The 19,936-nt window shown below is 43.9% G+C and overlaps 1 protein-coding gene and 1 long non-coding RNA gene across 4 annotated transcripts in view; one reads left to right on the top strand and one right to left on the bottom strand.

Moving 5' to 3' along the window:
• Positions 1-1,235: 1,235 nt before the first annotated feature.
• LOC109553444 (uncharacterized) lies at positions 1,236-10,768 on the top strand. The gene is made up of 2 exons (XR_002180038.2): positions 1,236-1,430; positions 10,507-10,768. It is a non-coding gene; the product is annotated as an uncharacterized lncRNA (long non-coding RNA).
• Positions 10,769-10,773: 5 nt separating this feature from the next.
• TRAPPC11 (trafficking protein particle complex subunit 11) overlaps positions 10,774-19,936 on the bottom strand; it is a 39,058-nt gene continuing 29,895 nt past the window's right edge. For all 3 annotated transcript variants that reach the window (XM_070781703.1, XM_019953456.2, XM_019953457.2), the window contains exons 27-30: positions 16,673-16,764; positions 15,290-15,423; positions 13,685-13,852; positions 10,774-11,740 (exon numbers count right to left, since the gene is read on the bottom strand). In XM_070781703.1, coding sequence (XP_070637804.1) covers positions 11,696-11,740; positions 13,685-13,852; positions 15,290-15,423; positions 16,673-16,764 — 439 coding nt within the window. In that variant the 3' untranslated portion in view covers positions 10,774-11,695. The remainder of the gene's footprint in view (positions 11,741-13,684; positions 13,853-15,289; positions 15,424-16,672; positions 16,765-19,936) is intronic.

Below are 19,936 nucleotides of genomic sequence, written 5' to 3'. Positions count from 1 at the left end.
GGTAAGGAAGGAGTTCTCCTGATAGATTGTAAAAGTGAGAAGAAAAGAAGAGGGAGAAAGGATAAGAACTAAGAAAGTAAAGGAAAGAGAAATCTGAACACCTGAGAGGTTTTCAAATAGTAAGTCTACAGTTCATCGCTATATTTATTGATATCAATATTTACCGGTTCCTTCTAATGTGTCAGGAATAGTTCTAGAAGTGAGAGACAGCGCAGGGAATAAAACCTGTCTTTTGGGCACTTACATTCTTGTGGTTCTGCTGGAAGGCCCATTTAGGGTACTATGGCAAGAAGGAAGCTATTGGGTCCCCTTTAGTTAAGACTTCGCAGCTCTTTGGATCCCTTTGACATCGTCCCCAAGGTCAGTGACCTAAATCGAGACCTGCCTCCTACAGTCCAAAAGCTGAGGCATGACAGAGAAGTTCCCCAGCCATAGAGGATTGGAAATTGGAAGAGAACCAATTCAATGAACATGTTGCCAAGCAACAGATCAGAGTCACCAATATCCTGAGGAATCTTCTGGGTAAGAGAAAAGCATCGTGGTTATAACAGCAGTGGGGGTTCATCTGCTTCTTCCTTGAGTGGCCACAAAACAGGAACCGATCTGTATCTTCTACGAGATAGAGTGTCTCCAGCAAACTACACGGGTGCTTCTCGTGGGTATATTGGCAAAGTATCACCAGGTGTGCCCACCCATGGACTCTCTTCCCACTGGGCCTGTGACACTGTCTTTTTGTTTGTTTGATAAAATTTTTCATTTTTTTTCTGATTAGGAAAAAACCATGTCTACTGTTGAAATCACTGTAGAACAGATAGGTAAGATTAAGAAAATTAAAATCACCTATCATCCAATAAGCCAAAAGTAGAATTTGATGCATATACTTCTGGTGTTTTTCCTTTGAGTATGTATTTGTATTTTTGTGATGTTTGACAAAACAAGATCAGATCACACACTGTTTTGGAACTTGCTTCCCCCCCCCGCCTCCGCCCCGCCACCCCACAACACTATAACAGCAACCATTTTCCGTGTTATTAAAGTATTTCCCTTTGATCAGACCTATGTATCTGGATAAAGGTGATTTCACCAGGGAGGAGGGCCCTTCTAACAAAGAAAGACTTGTCTGTGAGGGTTCAGGCCCCGCTGAGAGCTCTGCAGATCTGCCAAACCAAACAGGAAAAGAGAGAATGCAGGCGGGACCTGAGTGTAGCTGTGCTGGCGTCTGCAATGCAGGCCACGCTCCCTTCCGGGAGGGAACATTCCTGAGGCACCTGTGTCCGCTGCCCTCCTCCCCTGGCCTCTGTCGACTGAAAAAAGATGCACAACATGCGAGTTGCCAGTTCAGTTATAATTGGGGCGAAATGAGGACTGCAGACTGGAGACGGCGCCTCAGATGGCTCTGGGAGACAGCTCCAAAGAGGCAGGGGGGAAAGGTCAGTATATATGTGATTTTGGTGCAGGGGAATACATGTAATCAAGCACATATTTTTTCCAGAAGGTTTCTACTAGTCTCGTGAAGCTTTGCTAGGTCACGAGAAACAGTCGTCACCGTGAAGGATTTTAGTGCTTTTCTAGATATGAGGAGATACAAGAATTGGGCTCATAAAATTAGTTCCTGAGCATAGCTAACTCTCTGAAGACCTGTCCTTCCAGTTCACCCCAAACACAGAGTGCCTCCTTTCTGCTCTCCGCCCTCGGCCCTTCGGGGGTGTCGGAGGTCAGCAGTAGCACGTGATTTAATCCTTGTAGAGGGAGATGGCGACCCCCCACGGCAAATGCCAGTTTGCAGCTGACACCCGGTTCAGATACTAGCCGCCTGCCTTCTGGACACAGAGCTTCTCCACTCTTCTATCAGCATCTGAAGCGGGTGGGGGTGAGCTGGGAGCTCGGGAAGGCCAGGGTGTTAGGACACTCGGTCCCTACATCTGCGGGTGGCCTGGAGGTTCTAAACTGGACACAACCTCTGTCTTTCTCGACTATGATACCTCCTCCTGGAAAGAAAAGGTAGATTTAATAGGGCTCCACACCCTACATGGGCTTGGCAAAATCCTTAGAAGCCTTTTTGCATTCACTTTGAAAACGCCCCCAGGGGCCTCTCTCAGCGTAGCAGCAGGGCCGGCTTTCTGGAAGAGGCTGCACCATGTTCAAGCCAGGGGTGATCCCACTGGGGTGAACGTCCGTCTAAGATGCACTAGGGGTCCTCACGCTGGAGCCCAGCCTGGTTGCCGCTGCAGCGGTGGCATCCCTTTAACTGCATCCTCGCATCCCTTCAGCGCGCGCTGCGGGGGAGGCAGGGACCCGGGGGTGCCGGGGACCCGGGTGCAGTGGAGGGGAGCCTGCGTGCGTGCGTGCGTGCGGAGTCCGCGCTCACCCGCCCAGCCAGGGTTTCTGCAGGTCATCCCAGCAGGTACAAGAAAACCTTTTCGCTGGCTCTTCACAGCTGGGTTCCGATTTTAAAACATAAAGGCGCCTTGTCCTGAAGTCACCCAGCCTGTCTAACCACTTTGGAAATTTCTTTCTGCTTCGAAGAACTCGGAGTCGGTCATGCGACAACCGTCCTCCTGCGTCCTAAGCTAGCATTGTTCATGCACTGAGCCTCTCGCAAGGGGCGGCCCTGGTTTCATCTTCTGGGAGGCAGCAGGTGGCAACACTTGAAAAGAAAGGTTCAGCTTGCCCAACCCGCTCAGACACACTTGACTTTGAAAACAGCAAATACTCTCCTACCTGATAGACGAAGAATGATTAACCTGAAAAATAAAACATCGTGGTTAATGGTTGTAAGTGGGCATGGGCACCTACCCCTCCTTTGACCAAACTTTAGTCAGGCTCCTCTGGGCACCTCTGCTCAACCAGGTCCAACTTGGGCTTCTCTGCCTGTCTGTGGAGAATCCAGTTTGGGCAAGAATCCTGCTAAATCAGGAGGAATTCCCCACCTTGGTACCTGACCATCTCTGCTGCCTTCAGCAGGCATTCTGTTGAGTTGGTCTAGCAAAAATCCCTCTTACCCCCTAGGGTTTGCCTCAGCAATAAAAAAAATTTCCCCAGGTGGCTCAGTGTTAAAGGATCCACCAGCCAATGCAGGAGATGAGGGTTCGATGGCTGGGTTGGGAAGATCCCCTGGAGAAGGAAATAGCAACCCACTCCAGTATTCTTGCCTGGGAAATCCCATGGACAGAGGAGACTGGTGGGCTACAGTCCATGGGGTCACAAAGAGTAGGACATGACAGAGTAACTAAACAACAGATTTCCCATCCACTGATGCCCACCGGCTCTTTGCCTTCAAACCCACACTCATCTCTGTCAGAGTTGAATCTGATCTCACTCCCCCACAAAACCCCTTTGCAATAGCCTCTCTTGAATAAGTCTGGCTAACTGTCATTAACAAGTATCCCAAATAATTTTTTAACAGTATCTGCATCTGTGTTGAAAGAGCCACCATGCTGTGATAATCGGTTTTCAAAGAATTCATAGAAAATCCATTTATTAAACATCATTGAATCTTTCCTCTGTATCAGGTTCTTGCACTAATTCCTCTAGGGAATCACTTGGAACCTCTGTAATATTGATTTGTAGTGTGTGGTTGGCCCAGGTTTGCAGAAGTGATTGTCTGACAAAAGTTTATAGACGTTTTCTTGTTGGTCTCATTCTTACAGCTGAAGATTCCTTGTCAAATTTCTTTTCAAAGCAGAGGCTTTACAGGGGTAAACACAGGCATAAGAATCCCTCTGGGGACCTCCCTGGTGGTCCAGTGGTTAAGAATCTGCCTTCCAAGACTGGGGACATGGATTGCATCCCTGGTCAGGGAACTAAGATCCCACATGCCATGGGGCAACTAACCCATGCACTGCTACTGACCCCACACTCTGGAGCCCATGCCCAGTAACCAGAGAAGCCCAGGCACCGCAAGAAGACCCAGCATAGCCAAAATGAAATAAAGTTAAAAAAAAAAAAGAATCCCTCTGTTCAGATGAAGCCAGATGGAGGGCACTGGGTGTCCCTATAGAGAAGGTGATAAAGCACCAAAATGTCAGAAAGTCCTCACACCAACTCCCCTGTTTTACAGTCTTTCATTTACGTGATTATTTCATAAGAAGAAAGGAGAAAAGGAGAGGACCAGTAAACCAAAACAAAAACCAAAGTTCTTGGTTAACAAAGAGTTAGTTAAGGCACCTCTCATTACCCTGAAAATTATAAAGAGAAAGAATCAAGTTATTAAAAATTCTTTCTTCCCTATAGGAACTATTTATTAGAGTAATTACATAGACCTAGTAGGTGAGGGGGGAAGAATGCTTCTCGACAGCATAATTCTAGCCAATAAATGCAGGCCAGTATATTAAAATTATATTTTGCAACTTCTAATTAAGTGACTGATTCAGACAATTGCCATTGATGGATGTTTAGCTGAACCTCATAATGAAGGGATTAGGCCGTCATCCTGTAAGCCCACTGATCCATTTTAGCATCACTAAAAGTGAGGCAATCAGGTCTGTGTGGCAATAGATATGCAGCAGATCAACTGTGAGATATTCTTTAAAAAAAAAAATGGGGCAAGGTAGGTAGAAAGGGACTCAGGCAGGCTTTAAACCCTAACTCCTAGTCCACAGGAAATCCAGGGAAGAGAGAAATAAGCCCAATGACACCGTGGGAAGCAACCAGCCAACACCAGGGTGTGGACTTTACAAGACACTGATCCCGTTTCTTCCACAGGTCAATGATAAGGCATAGAAGTGGGGAAGGGACTGTTACAGTAAATGACGCTCGAAAAAGCCTTGGGGCATAATTAAACATAATGATTGACCTTGTTAGGATGCTGATTGAAACAAACCAACTCTAAAAAGACTGCTTAGTCCATTAGGGAAAATTGAACATATGTTGTATATTAGGCAACTTCTAAAGTGACTGCCTGGAGAATCCCAGGGACAGCAGAGCCTGGTAGGCTGCTGTCTATGGGGTCACACAGAGTCGGACACGACTGAAGCGACTTAGCAGCAGCAAAGTGACTGCAGCCATGAAATTAAAAGACGCTTACTCTTTGGAAGGTAAGTTATGACCAACCTAGATAGCATATTCAAAAGCAGAGACATTACTTTGCCAACAAAGGTCCGTCTAGTCAACCAGTGGCTATGGTTTTTCCAGTGGTCATGTATGGATGTGAGAGTTGGACTGTGAAGAAAGCTGAGCGCCAAAGAATTGATGCTTTTGAACTGTGGTGTTGGAGAAGACTCTTGAGAGTCCCTTGGACTGCAAGGAGATCCAACCAGTCCATTCTGAAGAAGATCAGCCCTGGGATTTCTTTGGAAGGAATGATGCTAAAGCTGAAACTCCAGTACTTTGGCCACCTCATGCGAAGAGGTGACTCGTTGGAAAAGACTCTGATGCTGGGAGGGATTGGGGGCAGGAGGAGAAGGCGTCGACAGAGGATGAGATGGCTGGATGGCATCACTGACTCGATGGACTTGAGTCTGAGTGAACTCCGGGAGTTGGTGATGGACAGGGAGGCCTGGTGTGCTGCGATTCATGGGGTTGCAAAGAGTCGGACACGACTGAGCGACTAAACTGAACTGAACTGAAGGAATTATTGGCAACTTATTAGATGTAATAATATTATTGCATTGTATGTTTTTTAAGTCCTTTTATTTATGGGTGAAATTATTTAATAGGGGGATAGATGTGGGTCCAGTGCTATGTAGACAGTAGAGAGCAAAGTATTAATGGTTACAGAGCTGAGTAGAAGATGGAGGTGTATTATAGCCTCTGCTCTTGTATATGTTTGGAAATTTTCTCTATAAAAGAATAAAATGAATTAAGTGGTAGGAATTACAAGCAGAGAAAATATTGTAAATGTAGTCTGAACAACTTGTAGGCACTAACACCTCTGATACACACATGAGCTATCCTGTGTTTAAACAATATTAAACACATCTTGAATGTAGGGCTCCCTACTGTTTCCTGGTAAGTTGGGTATTTGGGATTCAGTCCTTTGTGGAGACTATGGTTTTTCATTATCACCCAGGGTCAAACATTTTTCAAGCTACAACTCTTCAATACTCTAATGAGAGCATTCTACAACTAACAAGACGACAGACTTTGTTCAAAATTATCAAATTCTAACAGAAAAAGCCCTGCTCTCCAGAAGCAACAGTGCTGAAGAGCAGCGAGCATTCTTTCAGTTTTCAGAGTTTCATTCCTCCCCTAATTCTCTTATCACTGATTGCGAACCTCTCCGGTAGGGAAAACAAAGCCAGCCTGTCTACACTGAGAGAGCTTGGCATGCGAGGAGGTGGGCAGGAGCCGACACCAGCCAGCACCCCTTCGTCACCTTACAAACTTTTATGTTCCCAAAACCCAGCTCCCGTAACATTGTTGGTTCAGGGGCGATGGAAATGCATTCCCTACAGGAAAAACTCCCAGTAGTTTCATTAGGGACACGGAAGCCACTCCCGTGTCACTCCAGGAGTCAGCCCCTCCTCTCGGCTGCTTCCTCACTCACACCCTATAATCACCTCCACTGGGCTTCCTCTCTACCTTGAATCTTCTATGAATTTTTTTATCATGGAAAATTGCAGACATATCCAAAAGTACAGCCCCCAGGCACTCTTTACCTGCTTTAAAGAATGATCAACGATTTTCAGATCTTGTTTCATCTACTTCTTGCTGACCTAGGTTGTCTTCCGGTTTTTGATGTTGTTTTCTGGAGCATTTTAAAGCCATTCCCACACATCTCATCAGTTCACCGGTCTTGTGCCCACTTCTATTGCATTCATCACATGGCAGCATCTCGTGCTGGACTGGCGGTCCTCAGGAAGAAGATTCCTTTATGCTTTAGCTGCTGACACAGAAACTGGCCCGTGGCAAGCACTCTGAACGCTTGGAAGTCAATGTGTAATTAAGGGCAACAGCGTTGCTGCCATAGACTTAAGAATAGGTCTCAGTCACAGAGTGCGCAATGCCTCAGTCATCAAACCCGTATTTAGCCAAAGCTCATTTGTTTAGGAGCAAACACTGGCAGCCTTAGAGCGGTGGCTGCGTAGTGTGGAGGTTCAGTAAGTGGGCTCTGCAGGCTGCTGCTGCTGCTGCTAAGTTGCTTCAGTCATCTCCGACTCTGTGCGACCCCAGAGACGGCAGCCCACCAGGCTCCCCTGTCCCTAGGATTCTCCAGGTAAGAATTTTGGAGTGGGTTGCCATTTCCTTCTCCAATGCATGAAAGTGAAAAGTGAAGTCGCTTAATCGTGTCTGACTCTTAGCAACCCCATGGACTGCAGCCTACCAGGCTCCTCCGTCCATGGGATTTTCCAGGCAAGAGTACTGGAGTGGGGTGCCATTGCCTTCTCCACTGCAGGCAGAGGGCCTTGATTTGAAACCCAGCTCTTCCACCACGTGTCATGTCATTGGCTAAGACAGGTTGCATTTTCCAAAGATTGCAGTGAGCTCTCCTGTCCCCGCTATTCTTCTAGGATGTGACCATTTCCCCAGTAAGAGGCAGGGTTCACGTTCCCTCCTCTTAAAGGTGGATGGGCCTGTGAGCATTGTGGAAGCGACGTTCTGTGCTACCCAAGGCCAGGTAGTGGAAGGGAATGAGGCTTCTGTCTTCCTGGCTGCACCAGCCACACCAGAGCTCCGTGCCGCCATGGGAGCAGCCAAGCGTTCTGAGACCGTCATGCTGTGAGGAAGCCCAAAGACCGCCTGCAAAGGTCCTGAGACTACACGGAGAGACGCCTGGCTAACCCCATGCGGCTGCAGCCTCCTTGTTTTCACCCTCCTCTTTCCTCCTTCACCCACTGTCAAACGAACAGCTGCATGAGTGAGCCCAAACCAGAACTGCCCAGACAAGCCCTTCCTCAATTCCTGACCCACTGACACCATAAAAAATGATTGTTGTGTTGGCCACCAAGTATTGGGATGATTTGCTGTGCAGTGATAACCAGAACATCGGGCAAGTTACCTTCTCTGTGCCTGCTTCCACATCTTTAAAATGGGGATGATAATAATAGTATCTACTCCACAGTGGGCTTTTTTGAGTATTAAACAAATGAGGTTAAGACCAAAGATCACCTGGTACTCTATTCAGTTCAATTCAGTTGCTCAGTCGTGTCCGACTCTTTGTGACCCCATGAATCGCAGCACGCCAGGCCTCCCTGCCCATCACCAACTCCCGGAGTTCACATGACTCCACGGAGTCGGTGATGTCATTCAACCATCTCATCCTCTGTTGTCCCCTTTTCTTCCTGCCCCCAATCCCTCCCAGCATCAGAGTCTTTTCCAATGAGTCAACTCTTCGCATGAGGTGGCCAAAGTACTAGAGTTTCAGCTTTAGCATCATTCCTTCCAAAGAACAACCAGGATTAATCTCCTTTAGAATGGACTGGTAGCCCTCAATAAATACTGGCAATTATCATTTGGGAAACATACATGGTTTATGTTTGTTATCCTGGCCAACCTAACAAAGGTTATCATTTCCAAGTTCTCACATGCCAGACAGGCTGATACATTTGAGAAGTGTTTTCCATAAATGAGAAACCAGCTGCAAGGTGGCTATGAGTTTTGCATTCTCTGAACGACTGGGGAGAAACTAGAATTTAAAGCATGGCTCAACCTATCATTTGCATGGTATATGTCACTGGAAACGCAGGCGTGCCTGGCAGGGCTGACTCTGGTAAAACACGCTTCAGAAAGCAGACACAAAAGGCCCGGTGAACACTGTCTCTTTTGCTCTCAGGCGCAAGTAAATTGAGTGGAAGGGAAAGTTTCTCACCAATTTGACCTTGGAAGAGAACTTGAACATACTTAAGCCAAGAATGTCTTTTCTCGTGCGTGAAAACATGGGGCTTTACACTCGTTTGGCGAATTGTATGCAGCCCTTCAGTAGCTGTCTGAGAATGGCATCGTTGACTTAAGTACAAAGACGATGGTGGCCACGGGGCTCACTCATCAAAGGATGGCTTGAGTATCCCTTGTTGGAAATGTTTCAGAACACAAATGCACAGCAAGAGCAAGTCACATTTCTGTTTGCTATCACATATTCATTCAACAATCTCTAACCACCAATGTCGCTTCCTGAAAATTACAGTCGTTACCATCTATTCTCTCAACCGGTAAATAACACAATCCATCTTAAGCATTTTTTTTCTTACCTAGTGTAAAAAGTACAAGGAGTTGGGACACTCTTGGTGCCTTTTCTGGGGTTTTAGGTCAAGAGAGGAAGCTTCAGAAAGGTACATGTGGAGACCACCTCGGCGCTCCTCATTGAAAGAGTGAGTTTAGCTTTCCCACTTGTTTCTTCCTTGAAAGCACCCCCTCTTTCTTTGCAATGCCAATGTGGAAATTACAGCTCAGAATTCTTCAGAGCTATTGTTAGGGACAGCATCAAGAAGAGAGGCTTTTCATATTCTGGGTGGAGTTATGAATGGGCCATGAAAGAAATGACTGAATGAGAACAAAAGAATCTTTTTTTCAAGTAAGCTGAAGACATTAAAAAAAAAAAAAAATCCATCTAAGAGCCATGATCCCATGATCCCATACAGTCCCTTAAAAAGAAGAATTCAAAGATAAGGAACCTAACACTTCATGAGGAAAACTGAGTTGAAGTTGTAATTTTAGGATCATAAAAATATAAAATGAAGCAAACTGGAAATTTTTTTTATTCCAAAGACATTACCGTCCCCATCCTCTTGGTAACACTCCACACTGATTAAAAACCAGTGCTTACTTTCAAGAATCAAAAAGCAAACTTTAGTCACTCCCCCAAAGGCCAAGTTTTAAATGCTTTATTTAAAAATGTGTCCCCGAGTGGTGCATAGTACTGGTAAGGAGTAGTAGTGAGACCCAAATGGTGACACAGGACTCAGAGAGGAGATAGGAGCCTCTCAGGAGGGACACAGGGGCTGTGGCTGAAGCAGAGGCTCCAAGGGAAAGGCTCCGCGGTCCTTCTGGACACTTGTAACCTCAGTGAGTCAACGGCTCCTGCAATGCTGTGATATCTCTGTCTGGGGAACCCAGGCAAGATCACTATTTCATGTATTTCTGAATTAAAATTTGCTGTAATTTAAAATAAGTAAATGGAATACATTTGCAGTAAAATGAACGACATGGAGGATTCCTGGTTGAGAAAGGATTACACTACTGAGGGAAAGTGCAGGCCAATTTATGTGGTGTATTTGCATTCACAGAGATCACACTGACATCAAGGCTAGTGATGCTAAAGTGAATGCCAGAGATCCATGTGTCCTAACATGCCCTGGGTACTTCGTGTCTGACAATGGCGGTGTACACACAGGAGACGTTTATTATGTGAGTACGGCATCAGATGCACCTTTGAATTTTTCAAACTGCAGGTTACATCCTGTTAGTGAGTCATGAAATCAATTTGTTACACCAGGAACATCTTTTAACAGAACAGAGTAGGATATAAAATAAAAGAGCACAGATAAGACATTACTTCATGGCATTTTTGTTTACAGTCCCTCTTGTGTTTTTAATTTTTATTATCCTCATATCATCCATGTCTTCCAGGTAAGAAGCTGAGACACACAACGGGCAATGTGAACAAAGTCACCAGAGCTGGGACTTGGCCCTGGGACGATCCGACAAGCTCCTGTGGTCTCCACCTGAGCGGCAGGGACAACAGGGAGCTCAGATCCCCCCAGCGCATCACAGCCCCTGGCTCCGGAACACCCCCCCCACCACACACACTTCTGCAATGGTGTTTCCCAGCAAAAGCCGCTCCACAGAGAAGCTATCCAACAAGCTCAAAATAAATAAAAGGTACACACAAGCATGTCTGAAAGAGAAAGTTATTTATTTACATCATTCTTTTCCTTTTTACAACTCCTATACTTTTAAATAAAAATTTCTGGACAACAGGGGAGTTTTAAATTAAGATATTTTAACAGAGGATTTTCACAATATGTTTTTTTATGTACATGAATTTTCAAAAGTTTTAAACAGTTCTTTTCAACCTACACAACATAACTAAAAGCTCTAGAACTTTAGATTTAGACCTTGCATCTTTCTCTAAAACTTTCAGTTTAGGAGATTATGCTTAGCATCTTGCAGTTCAGATCCTGACAGGTGAGGATCTGGTTTATGAACCTGCTTCATAAATGAACCAAGCAAGCTGAACCTATCTGAAATGTTTTGGTGGTAAGCAAAGGTTATTTTTTTTTAGACATCTTAAACTGCTTTCATTAAAACTTTTTGGAAGTTGTCTCTGTCAGTCCCGTGACTGCTTTCTGGTTCCTGTGTATGGACTCTGAACATACGTTAGATGCATGAGAACAGATTTATTCTATCTCTGGTTTAGCCAACTCTCAAAGACACCCACGGGGGTTCCCAGCTTTCCGGGGCAGACACTGGTGCACGGCTCCCCTTGTCCAGGAGTATTTCAGAGACTTAACTTTCCTTGGCTACTGCACATACAAAACCCCATTACTGTGAAGATGCCCGTGTCCACAAAATGACTTTCAACAAAAACAAAGGGTTAACACCCTTTCACGTCACGCTGACAGATTTCAAATATTTATTAGTCAAACTAGAAGATTTTCCTAATATTTTAGCATGACTTCCTCTGAAGACTTGGTGTAACATCCGTTAAAAAATACAGAAGATTAACCTGTACCATGATCAAGTACAGCTCACCAGGAAACAATCACACAGTTCTGCCCAGTTTCTCCCTGAGAATGGCTGAGGCCCGTCCTGAATCTCACGCAGCCGCGATGGAGGCGTCATCCACGAGCCGGCCCTGTGGCTTCGGAGGGGAAAACAAGGAGGGTATGCAAGGTAAGAATGACCACAGAAGCGCTGTTAACTGGAGAGGGTCTGCAAGTACTTGGAACTGTTTCACGGACACAGAATAAACGTGTGCAAGTTTCCAAACAAGATTATGTTCATCTGTCTCCTTTCCCCCACCTTCTCTCGCCAGGTGAGCCTGGGGACGGTGACCTCGCAGCCTCCGTGCGGCCCGCTCCCTCTGTTCCTAGTGGCAAGCTCACCAGCGCAGCACATTCTCTGCCCGTGGAGCCCCTCGCCCCCTAGCCTGCAGCCGCCACCCACCCGTCAGTGCACCGTGTGTGACAGGGCGCCTGGCCACCACTCCTGCTCAAGAGGGAAAGCTTTACCCTCCCTCTCGTGCTCAGCCTGTGTCCCGAGCTTTAAGCAGGCCACAAACCTGCGCTGCCAGCAAGCTCCTTGGGACTCAAGGGCTCCCCTTCTCCTGTTTGGGAAAGAGTGATGCATCGTGAACTCTACGGTGCATAACTACAAATACTGCGAGGACTGAAGTGGCGGATAAACGCAGAATGCCCTTTTCTCGAAGTTCACTGACTGAAAAAATTTAAAACGTGACATCAGAAGAGAAAAAGCTGAGTCAATAAAAGATATCGTGACTGCTTTTAGGTGTAAAATTTCTGACAAGTCAGAAAGTCTGACAACACCCCAGAGAGTCATCAAGTAGTTAAAAGAATAAGATTCCTGCAAATGACTTTACTGCGCTGACGGACTTTAAAAGCGGACCTTTGTGGGGAGAGCAGGAGAGGCGACTGACCAGCGTTAGAACCGCAGCACCACAGGCCGACAGCTGTGATTTAAGCCGACGGTTCTGGGGGTTCCCTGAGGCCGGGAAGGGGGTCTCCTGCTCTGTTCTGTTGCTGGGAGGTTTCATACATGTAGGTACACACGCATGCATGTGTGAGGAAGGCAACTGAAGCTCAGTGCAGGAATGGAATGAACGGAAGACTAGGTCAGTCAAAGAACAGGAACCTGGAAATCATATCACTGTTTAAAACAATCAAAACGTTAAACCCGAGTATAGTTTCTGACGGGTGATCATTTTTAGAAAAGATCCAAATCCAGTAGCACTACATAGTTATTAGAATCAGAAAAGTTCAGGGATTGTATCCAGAAAATTAATCCATTTTGATTAAAAACTAGTTACAAATTAACTAAAACTTTAAAATATATTTCTAAAAAATAAATTATAAAGTAAAATAAAAATTTTTAAAAAGAAAAACAAAAATAGAAATATATTTTACGAAGCCAAAGAAAACACATGTTTAAGGATGCCATCAAGATAAATCTTCATTTGCCCAAAGGAATAAAAACCTTTAAAATTAGATCTAAGAAAAAAATCTATAAAACAGAAAATAAAAAATTGATAATAACTTAATAAGAAACAAATAGCAATATTGCCAAATTTATAGTAACAGTCAAGATACTAAAATTGCTAGTCTCAAAATACTATTTAGTGACATTTACGTGAAAAAACTGTGGTGTTGGAGAAGACTCTTGAAAGTCCCTTGGACTGAAAGGAGATCCAACCAGTCCATCCTAAAGGAAATCAGTTCTGAATATTCATTGGAAGGACAGATGCTGAAGCTGAAACTCCAATACTCTGGCCACCTGATGAGAAGAACTGACTCATTTGAAAAGACCCCAATGCTGGGAAAGATTGAAGGTGGGAGAAGAAGGGGACGACAGAGGATGGGATGGTTGGATGGCATCACCGAATGGATGGACATGAGTTTGAGCAAGCTCCGGGAGTTGGTGAAGGACAGCGAAGCCTGGAGTGCTGCAGTCCATGGGGTCGCAAAGAATCGGACACAACTGAGCAACTGAACTGACCAACTGATGTGAAAAAACATCTACTTGCATTTGTTTCCAAGACAATAAAAAACAGAAAATGTCTAAACCTTACCTTTACAAAAATACTGGTTGGTATGAAGCGCCTGAGCAGTTGATTCGTGAAGTTGGGAAACCTGAGCAAGTTGATGTTGAGAGACGGCAGCTGCTGGTACCCAGCCATCAGAGGGTAGAAGTTATATAACATCTCCTGTTCCGTGCCAGGGAGGATACGTAATCGAATCTAAATCACAAAGTGACAGAAAAAGATAAACAAATCCATGTATCAAATAAACTCGCAACAGCTACATGTTGTCACCTATCAAGTTCTGGCAAATGATCAGACACTTAAATCCTTCTGGAGAAATATTTGCACCCTCTCCTATTCCATCTTCTAGACAGACACCAAAATGTAGGGCTGAATTAATGAGGCCAGAACCACACAGGTAACAAATGTAATACAAACACGTGCATGGTTTCTCAGTTTCTACCAACACGCAAAAGGCAACCTGTTCTTGCTTAACAATGCAAACACTAGGCAGCTCAGCACTTCCCGTGTCTCAGACCAGGCAGGCTTTACAGCCACAGTGCGCTACAGGATAATGTGCAGAAGAGCATCTCTGCAAACATTACATCAACGTGAGAGGAGCTGGTTGTTTCCTGTGTTTTGTCTTAGGGATTTTACCTTTGTGGTAAGGTAAGTACCTTCAGGGCAAAAGGAAAGAGCACTATCTGGTAAGATTTTCGGTACTTTAATTATTTTCAAGTCAATACGTGAAACAGATCAGGACAATCAAGAAAAGCCTACTCATTTGCAAATGATACATAAAGGTATGTGATGCATCAGAGATAATATATGTGTTTGTGAATCAACATATTCAGCCAATGTTATACTTGGTGTATATTAATATTATACATTTATATCAGTGTACAGACCTATAGTACACTTCACGTGTAATTCTGCTTTCATTTAACAGCAAACACAGCACTCAGGACATGCCAGCCAGATGGTTGACTCAGGGTGAATACTACTTGGCATTATTACAAGTTTGTGCTCTAATTGCACCCTTATTATTAATAATAAAAAGCATGTGCTGACCACTGTGGTGTGTCTCTGTTGCCACTCTGACAGAGGAGGACAGTATTCTTACTGAAAATATGGTTTTGCCTGAGAGCATGTTCCACCCAAAAATCTGATGAACTTTTCCACCTCTGATATGAACAGATGAAGAAAAACATCTGAATCACATATTTTTCTATGTAGATACAAAATTGTGCCTACACGTAACACAGATAACTTTATGCAGGATCAAAATCTCTAAAAAATTATACTGATAGTTCAGAAGCAAATTAGGCTTTTAATCTGTGCAGTTATGCTTCAAAAGGTCTCAAATTAAAAGACACACACACACAAACTCGTTAGCAATAAAAAATTTCCAGGAATTCTATCAGTCCAAGGGATTTGTGAACTCTTGTTTTATATAGAGAAAGAACCTCTATGTGTGATCTCAACATGGAAAGGGTGGCCCATTTAACCCACTTCTACAGCAAGTTGTAATTAAATCTTCAAAAGTGACTTAAGATTCACCACTACCAAAACAAGAGCCATTTCTGACAGCTCTCCACTTTCTGGCCACACTCCTCTGTCTTCACAAGCAACCCCGTGAGATACAACCTGTACCTGTTTAAGTCCTGAGAACATGAAGGCATCGCTGGGCTCCACGGAAATCTCGACATCTTGAACTAAGTCAGTCTTATTCTGCAGGTGATACCTGACAGGTAGCGACTCTCTGACACGCCCGAATGACGGCAGATCTGCAAAGGTGACATTTCTCTTGGTTAAAAAAAACAACAAAGCTCACCATTCATGGGTTCCTTTTGTAAATAAATTTCATTCCATAGACATGGAATTATTTAAATTAATGAGAGCACTGCACTGTTGTTAAATAAGAAAATTCTCTGATTGTAAAATAGCCACAGGGCTATGATAAAGCAGGCTAAGAAGAATCAATGTCTCCTTCTAAACTGATTTGGCTCAGAAAGGGTCTTGGCTACCAAGAGCTGAATTACCTTTTAGGATTAATTTCTTAAACCTACAAAAAATTTCCCTAAATATCAATAATGGCTCGAGATGGGATGACAGACATTATGGGCCCCTTGGTGGAAACTATGATGTATTTTTGTCAAAATCTTTAACCTGAATTTGATCAAGACTATAGATCTAACTGGGCTTCCCAGGTGGCACAGTGGTAAAGAATCTGCCTGCAATGCAGGAGACACAGGGTCGGGAAGATCCCCTGGAGGAGGAAATGGCAACGTGCTCCAGTATTCTTGCCTGGGAAATGCCATGGACAGAGGAGGTTGGCGGGGAGTCACCCTGGCGGGGAGCACTACAGGGAGTCACGAAGACATGACTGAGTGACTGAATGCACACACACGCACAGTTACCAATTTATAGGGGCAGAGAAATACTTAAAAATGATGCAATGCAAGTCAGCAAATCCAGACTATAGGCAGCTTTACAGGAGGACAGTTTCTTCAACAAATGAACATCAAGGAAGCGAAGGGGGGAGATGAAGGGGGTAGAGGAGGTGATGTGGGGTAGAGGCAGCGCAGTGGGGGAGAGGCTGTCTGCCTGCCTAGGGATTTTAAGAGTCTAGACACCAACGCCAATCAACAGCAATGCAGAGGCCTTATAACAAACTATGAAGAACATTCAGAGTCAGCTAGGGAAATTTCAACACAGGAATTTGATCATATTGCAAAATTATTGCTAATTTTTAGTAATCATAATGACTCTGTGATTATGTTTAGAAAAACAGCCAGTGATGTTAAAGATGCATACTGAAATCTCTATAGATGAAATAACATTCTGGCATTTGCTTCAAAATGTTGAGGGCAGGAGGGTCGTGTAGAGGTATAGATAAACAAGACTGGTCACAATCTACTTTTTGTAAATGGTGGGCATTTCTCGTAATGGGGAAAGTTAGAAAAAAAATCTTAGCAGCTAAAATAAATATTCTTTTTGGATTCCGCAGATCAAATAAAAGGTGAGTGGAGGCACCTGCGTTCACGTGGAGAGGGATGTTTTCCACGATCACGTGGGGCAGGGTGATGACGGTGCTGATGACGGGGACGCCGTCCGTGGCTGAAGTCCTAGGCAGAAGAGAGGCCCCTTAGGTCCACGTTTCATGTGAGGAGTAAATACATCAAAACCAGGGAACGTGGGTATTCACCAACCCACTGCAAAGCAAATACAAATGACCCCTTTTCTAAAGGTTTAATGGAAGGAGTTTTGTGAAGTAGGAGCTTTTCCAATCCCATTTTTGAGAACTTTCAATGAAAGAGCGTTACAACTCAAGGCTGCTGTTTGGTCTCAGTGATGAAGTCAGGACTTGTGTCAGAACATAAGTCAACTGTACCACAAAGCACACCATCTAACCCAGCGTTTTGGTAGCAAAATGTCCTCTATGGTAGCAGAGGTATTTACATTATGACCCAATGTCTCCTTACACTGAGGACTGTGCCCAGAGGAGCCCAGGCCACTGGACACGCGCTACTGTAACGGCACCGTGGGTGTGCAGGAGAAACTGCAGACCTAAAAATATGTCACTATCAGCAGACACAGTGGCATTCAGGCATTACTCAGATAAAGTGAGTAACGTTATGAAGCGGTCAGATACTTTCCCTGTAGGACAGTCAGGGTGGGAACCACAGGGGTGGCTGCCAACTATCTGACAACCTGTGGGAAGAGCCTGTATGCAGAGGTGGAACAGGTGACACTGCTTCAAAAGGGCAAAGCATTACTGAGCAAGCGCCACGGGCAAAACAGCCAACCCTCCCTTTTAAGAAGTACATGTCTTTACAGTATTACGGTAACACGACAGAGTAAACGAAGCAGTGCCTTCAGAACAGTTTTTTAACTCCTACAAATGTGAACTGAGCTGAACATCAACATGGTAAATTCAGCAGTGTGGAAAAAAGACAAGGTATTTTTTTAAGAAAATTATTTTTTACTTTTAATAATTAGTTTTAAGATTTATAAAATAATTAAGCCACACAAGAAAATAACCCATGCAATGCCATGTATCCACCTCCTAGTCTAAGAGAACATAACGACAGAGCTGAAGCTTCTCCTGGACCCATTGCTGCTTGGACCCCCCTACCCTCTGCTCCAAAAGTAACTACTAGCTTGAATTTGGCATCTATCATTCCCGTTTCTTTATGCTTTTCCAAATTATACATAAAGCCTAGGAAGCATATGTTTTACATGTTTTCTAGTTCTGCACAATTTGTTCATATCCTGAACATCTGCAGTTGCTTTGTTTCATTTAACATTAACAGGCTGTTAGCTATAGCTCTCGGAGAAGGCGATGGCACCCCACTCCAGTACTCTTGCCTAGAAAATCCCATGGACGGAGGAGCCTGGAAGGCTGCAGTCCATGGGGTTGCGAAGAGTCGGACACAACTGAGTGACTTCACTATCACTTTTCACTTTCATGCACTGGAGAAGGAAATGGCAACCCACTCCAATGTTCTTGCCTGGAGAATCCCAGGGACGGGGGAGCCTGGTGGACTGCCGTCTATGGGGTCGCACAGAGTCAGACACGACTGAAGCGACTTAGCAGCAGCAGCAGCAGCAGCTATAGCTCTCGTTCCTTCATTTTCACTGATATATAATATTCCACTGTACAACTGTGCCACATTTACCTAATTTCCTGTTGGTGGACATCTAGGTTGCTTCTAATTTTTTATTATAAACAGTGCTACTATGAACACTCCCAACCACGTCCCCTTCCTGTATGTTTGAATCTTTTCTAGGACTGCACGCTATAGCCATCAGCTTACCAGGTATTGCCAAACAGATTTCCAGAGCAGCATTCTAATTATACTTCCCCTCGTGACAAACTCTGCATTGTTAAGCCTCTTTATTTTTTCCAAGTAGTGGGAGTACACAAATCTCAGATTACTTGTAAGGCTGACCTTCTTTCCCCTGTGTTTACTGACCATTCAGCTTCTCCTGATCACTATGCCTACTCAAGTATTTTTCTCAACTTTCAGCTTAGAGGTTTCTTTTTAATGATCTGAAAAAGTTCTTGATCTGAATTCGAATCCTTTGTTCATTTCAGATGCTGGGAAGTAGCCTTCCCCACTTTGTACTGTCTTTTCACATTCTTCATGGCATTTTCTAATGAACTGAAAAACTTAATTTTAAGAAATCAAATTCATCAATTTTAGAGGCTCATACTTCTAGTGTCCTATTTAAAGAAATTCTTCCCTACACTGAAGTCATAAAATGATTCTCTTATTTTTCTCCTAAAAGTAGTAAAGTTTTGCTTTTTACAATTAGAATTTCAATAAATCTGAAATTAATTTTTATATACAATGCCCAACAGATATCCCATTTTCTCCCCAAGTCAATACTCAGTTGTTTACCACCAATTATAAAACAGTTCATCCTTCCCCTAGTGGTAACAATGCTACCTCTATGAAACGTTATTTCCATATGTGCATCTGTGGAACAATTCCTAGACTCGCTCTTCTGTCCCACTGGTTCATCTACCTCTCCCTGAGCCCACACCATAGTGATGTCCACTGTAGCTTTACAATAAGTCTTAGAATTTGAATGGCCAAGTACCCTTGCCTAGCTGTACCTCTTCTGAGAATTCTGACGATTACTGACATTTGGCCTTTCTATACAAATTTTAGATCCAAGAGTGTCAAGTTCCACAGAAACAAAATAAGCTGCTGAGATCTTGAAGGAAATTGCACTGAATCTACAGACAATTTATAATATTAAATCTTAACCAAGTCCTACTGAGCAACTGATCTGATCTGATCTGATCAGGGACTACTTTGTACCTCTCCCGTTTGTTTAGGTCTTCCTTTAATGTTTTAAATTTTTGTAATTTTTTCCATACAGGTAATACATATCTTCTACTAGATATGTTTCTCATCATTTTGCTGTTACATAAATGATACCTGTTTTAAAAGTACTTTGCCTTGAGGTTTATTATTGATATATAGAAATCCAACTGATTTTTGTATACTGATGCTATATCCACAGCAGTCTTGCTGAAACTCTTTATAATTCTAATAACGTATTGATCCCCTTGGGTTTTCTGTGCAAACAGTCCTACTGACTGCAAATGAGGGCAGTTTCTCCTAATGCTTTTACTGGTCCTGTCATCAGAATTTGGCTAAAATCTTGTCAGTATATAGATCACAAGCTGTAACAAACATGAACGAAAGTTATCCTTTTCCATCTGCGTGTTTTTGACAAATGGTCAGTGGCAGCATGTAGCTTCTCGTCCGTTCTACAGGCTGG

Source organism: Bos indicus, chromosome 27, assembly GCF_029378745.1.
Source record: "Bos indicus isolate NIAB-ARS_2022 breed Sahiwal x Tharparkar chromosome 27, NIAB-ARS_B.indTharparkar_mat_pri_1.0, whole genome shotgun sequence".
Classification (NCBI taxonomy): domain Eukaryota; kingdom Metazoa; phylum Chordata; class Mammalia; order Artiodactyla; family Bovidae; genus Bos; species Bos indicus.
This window is presented reverse-complemented; position numbering and strand designations above follow the sequence as displayed.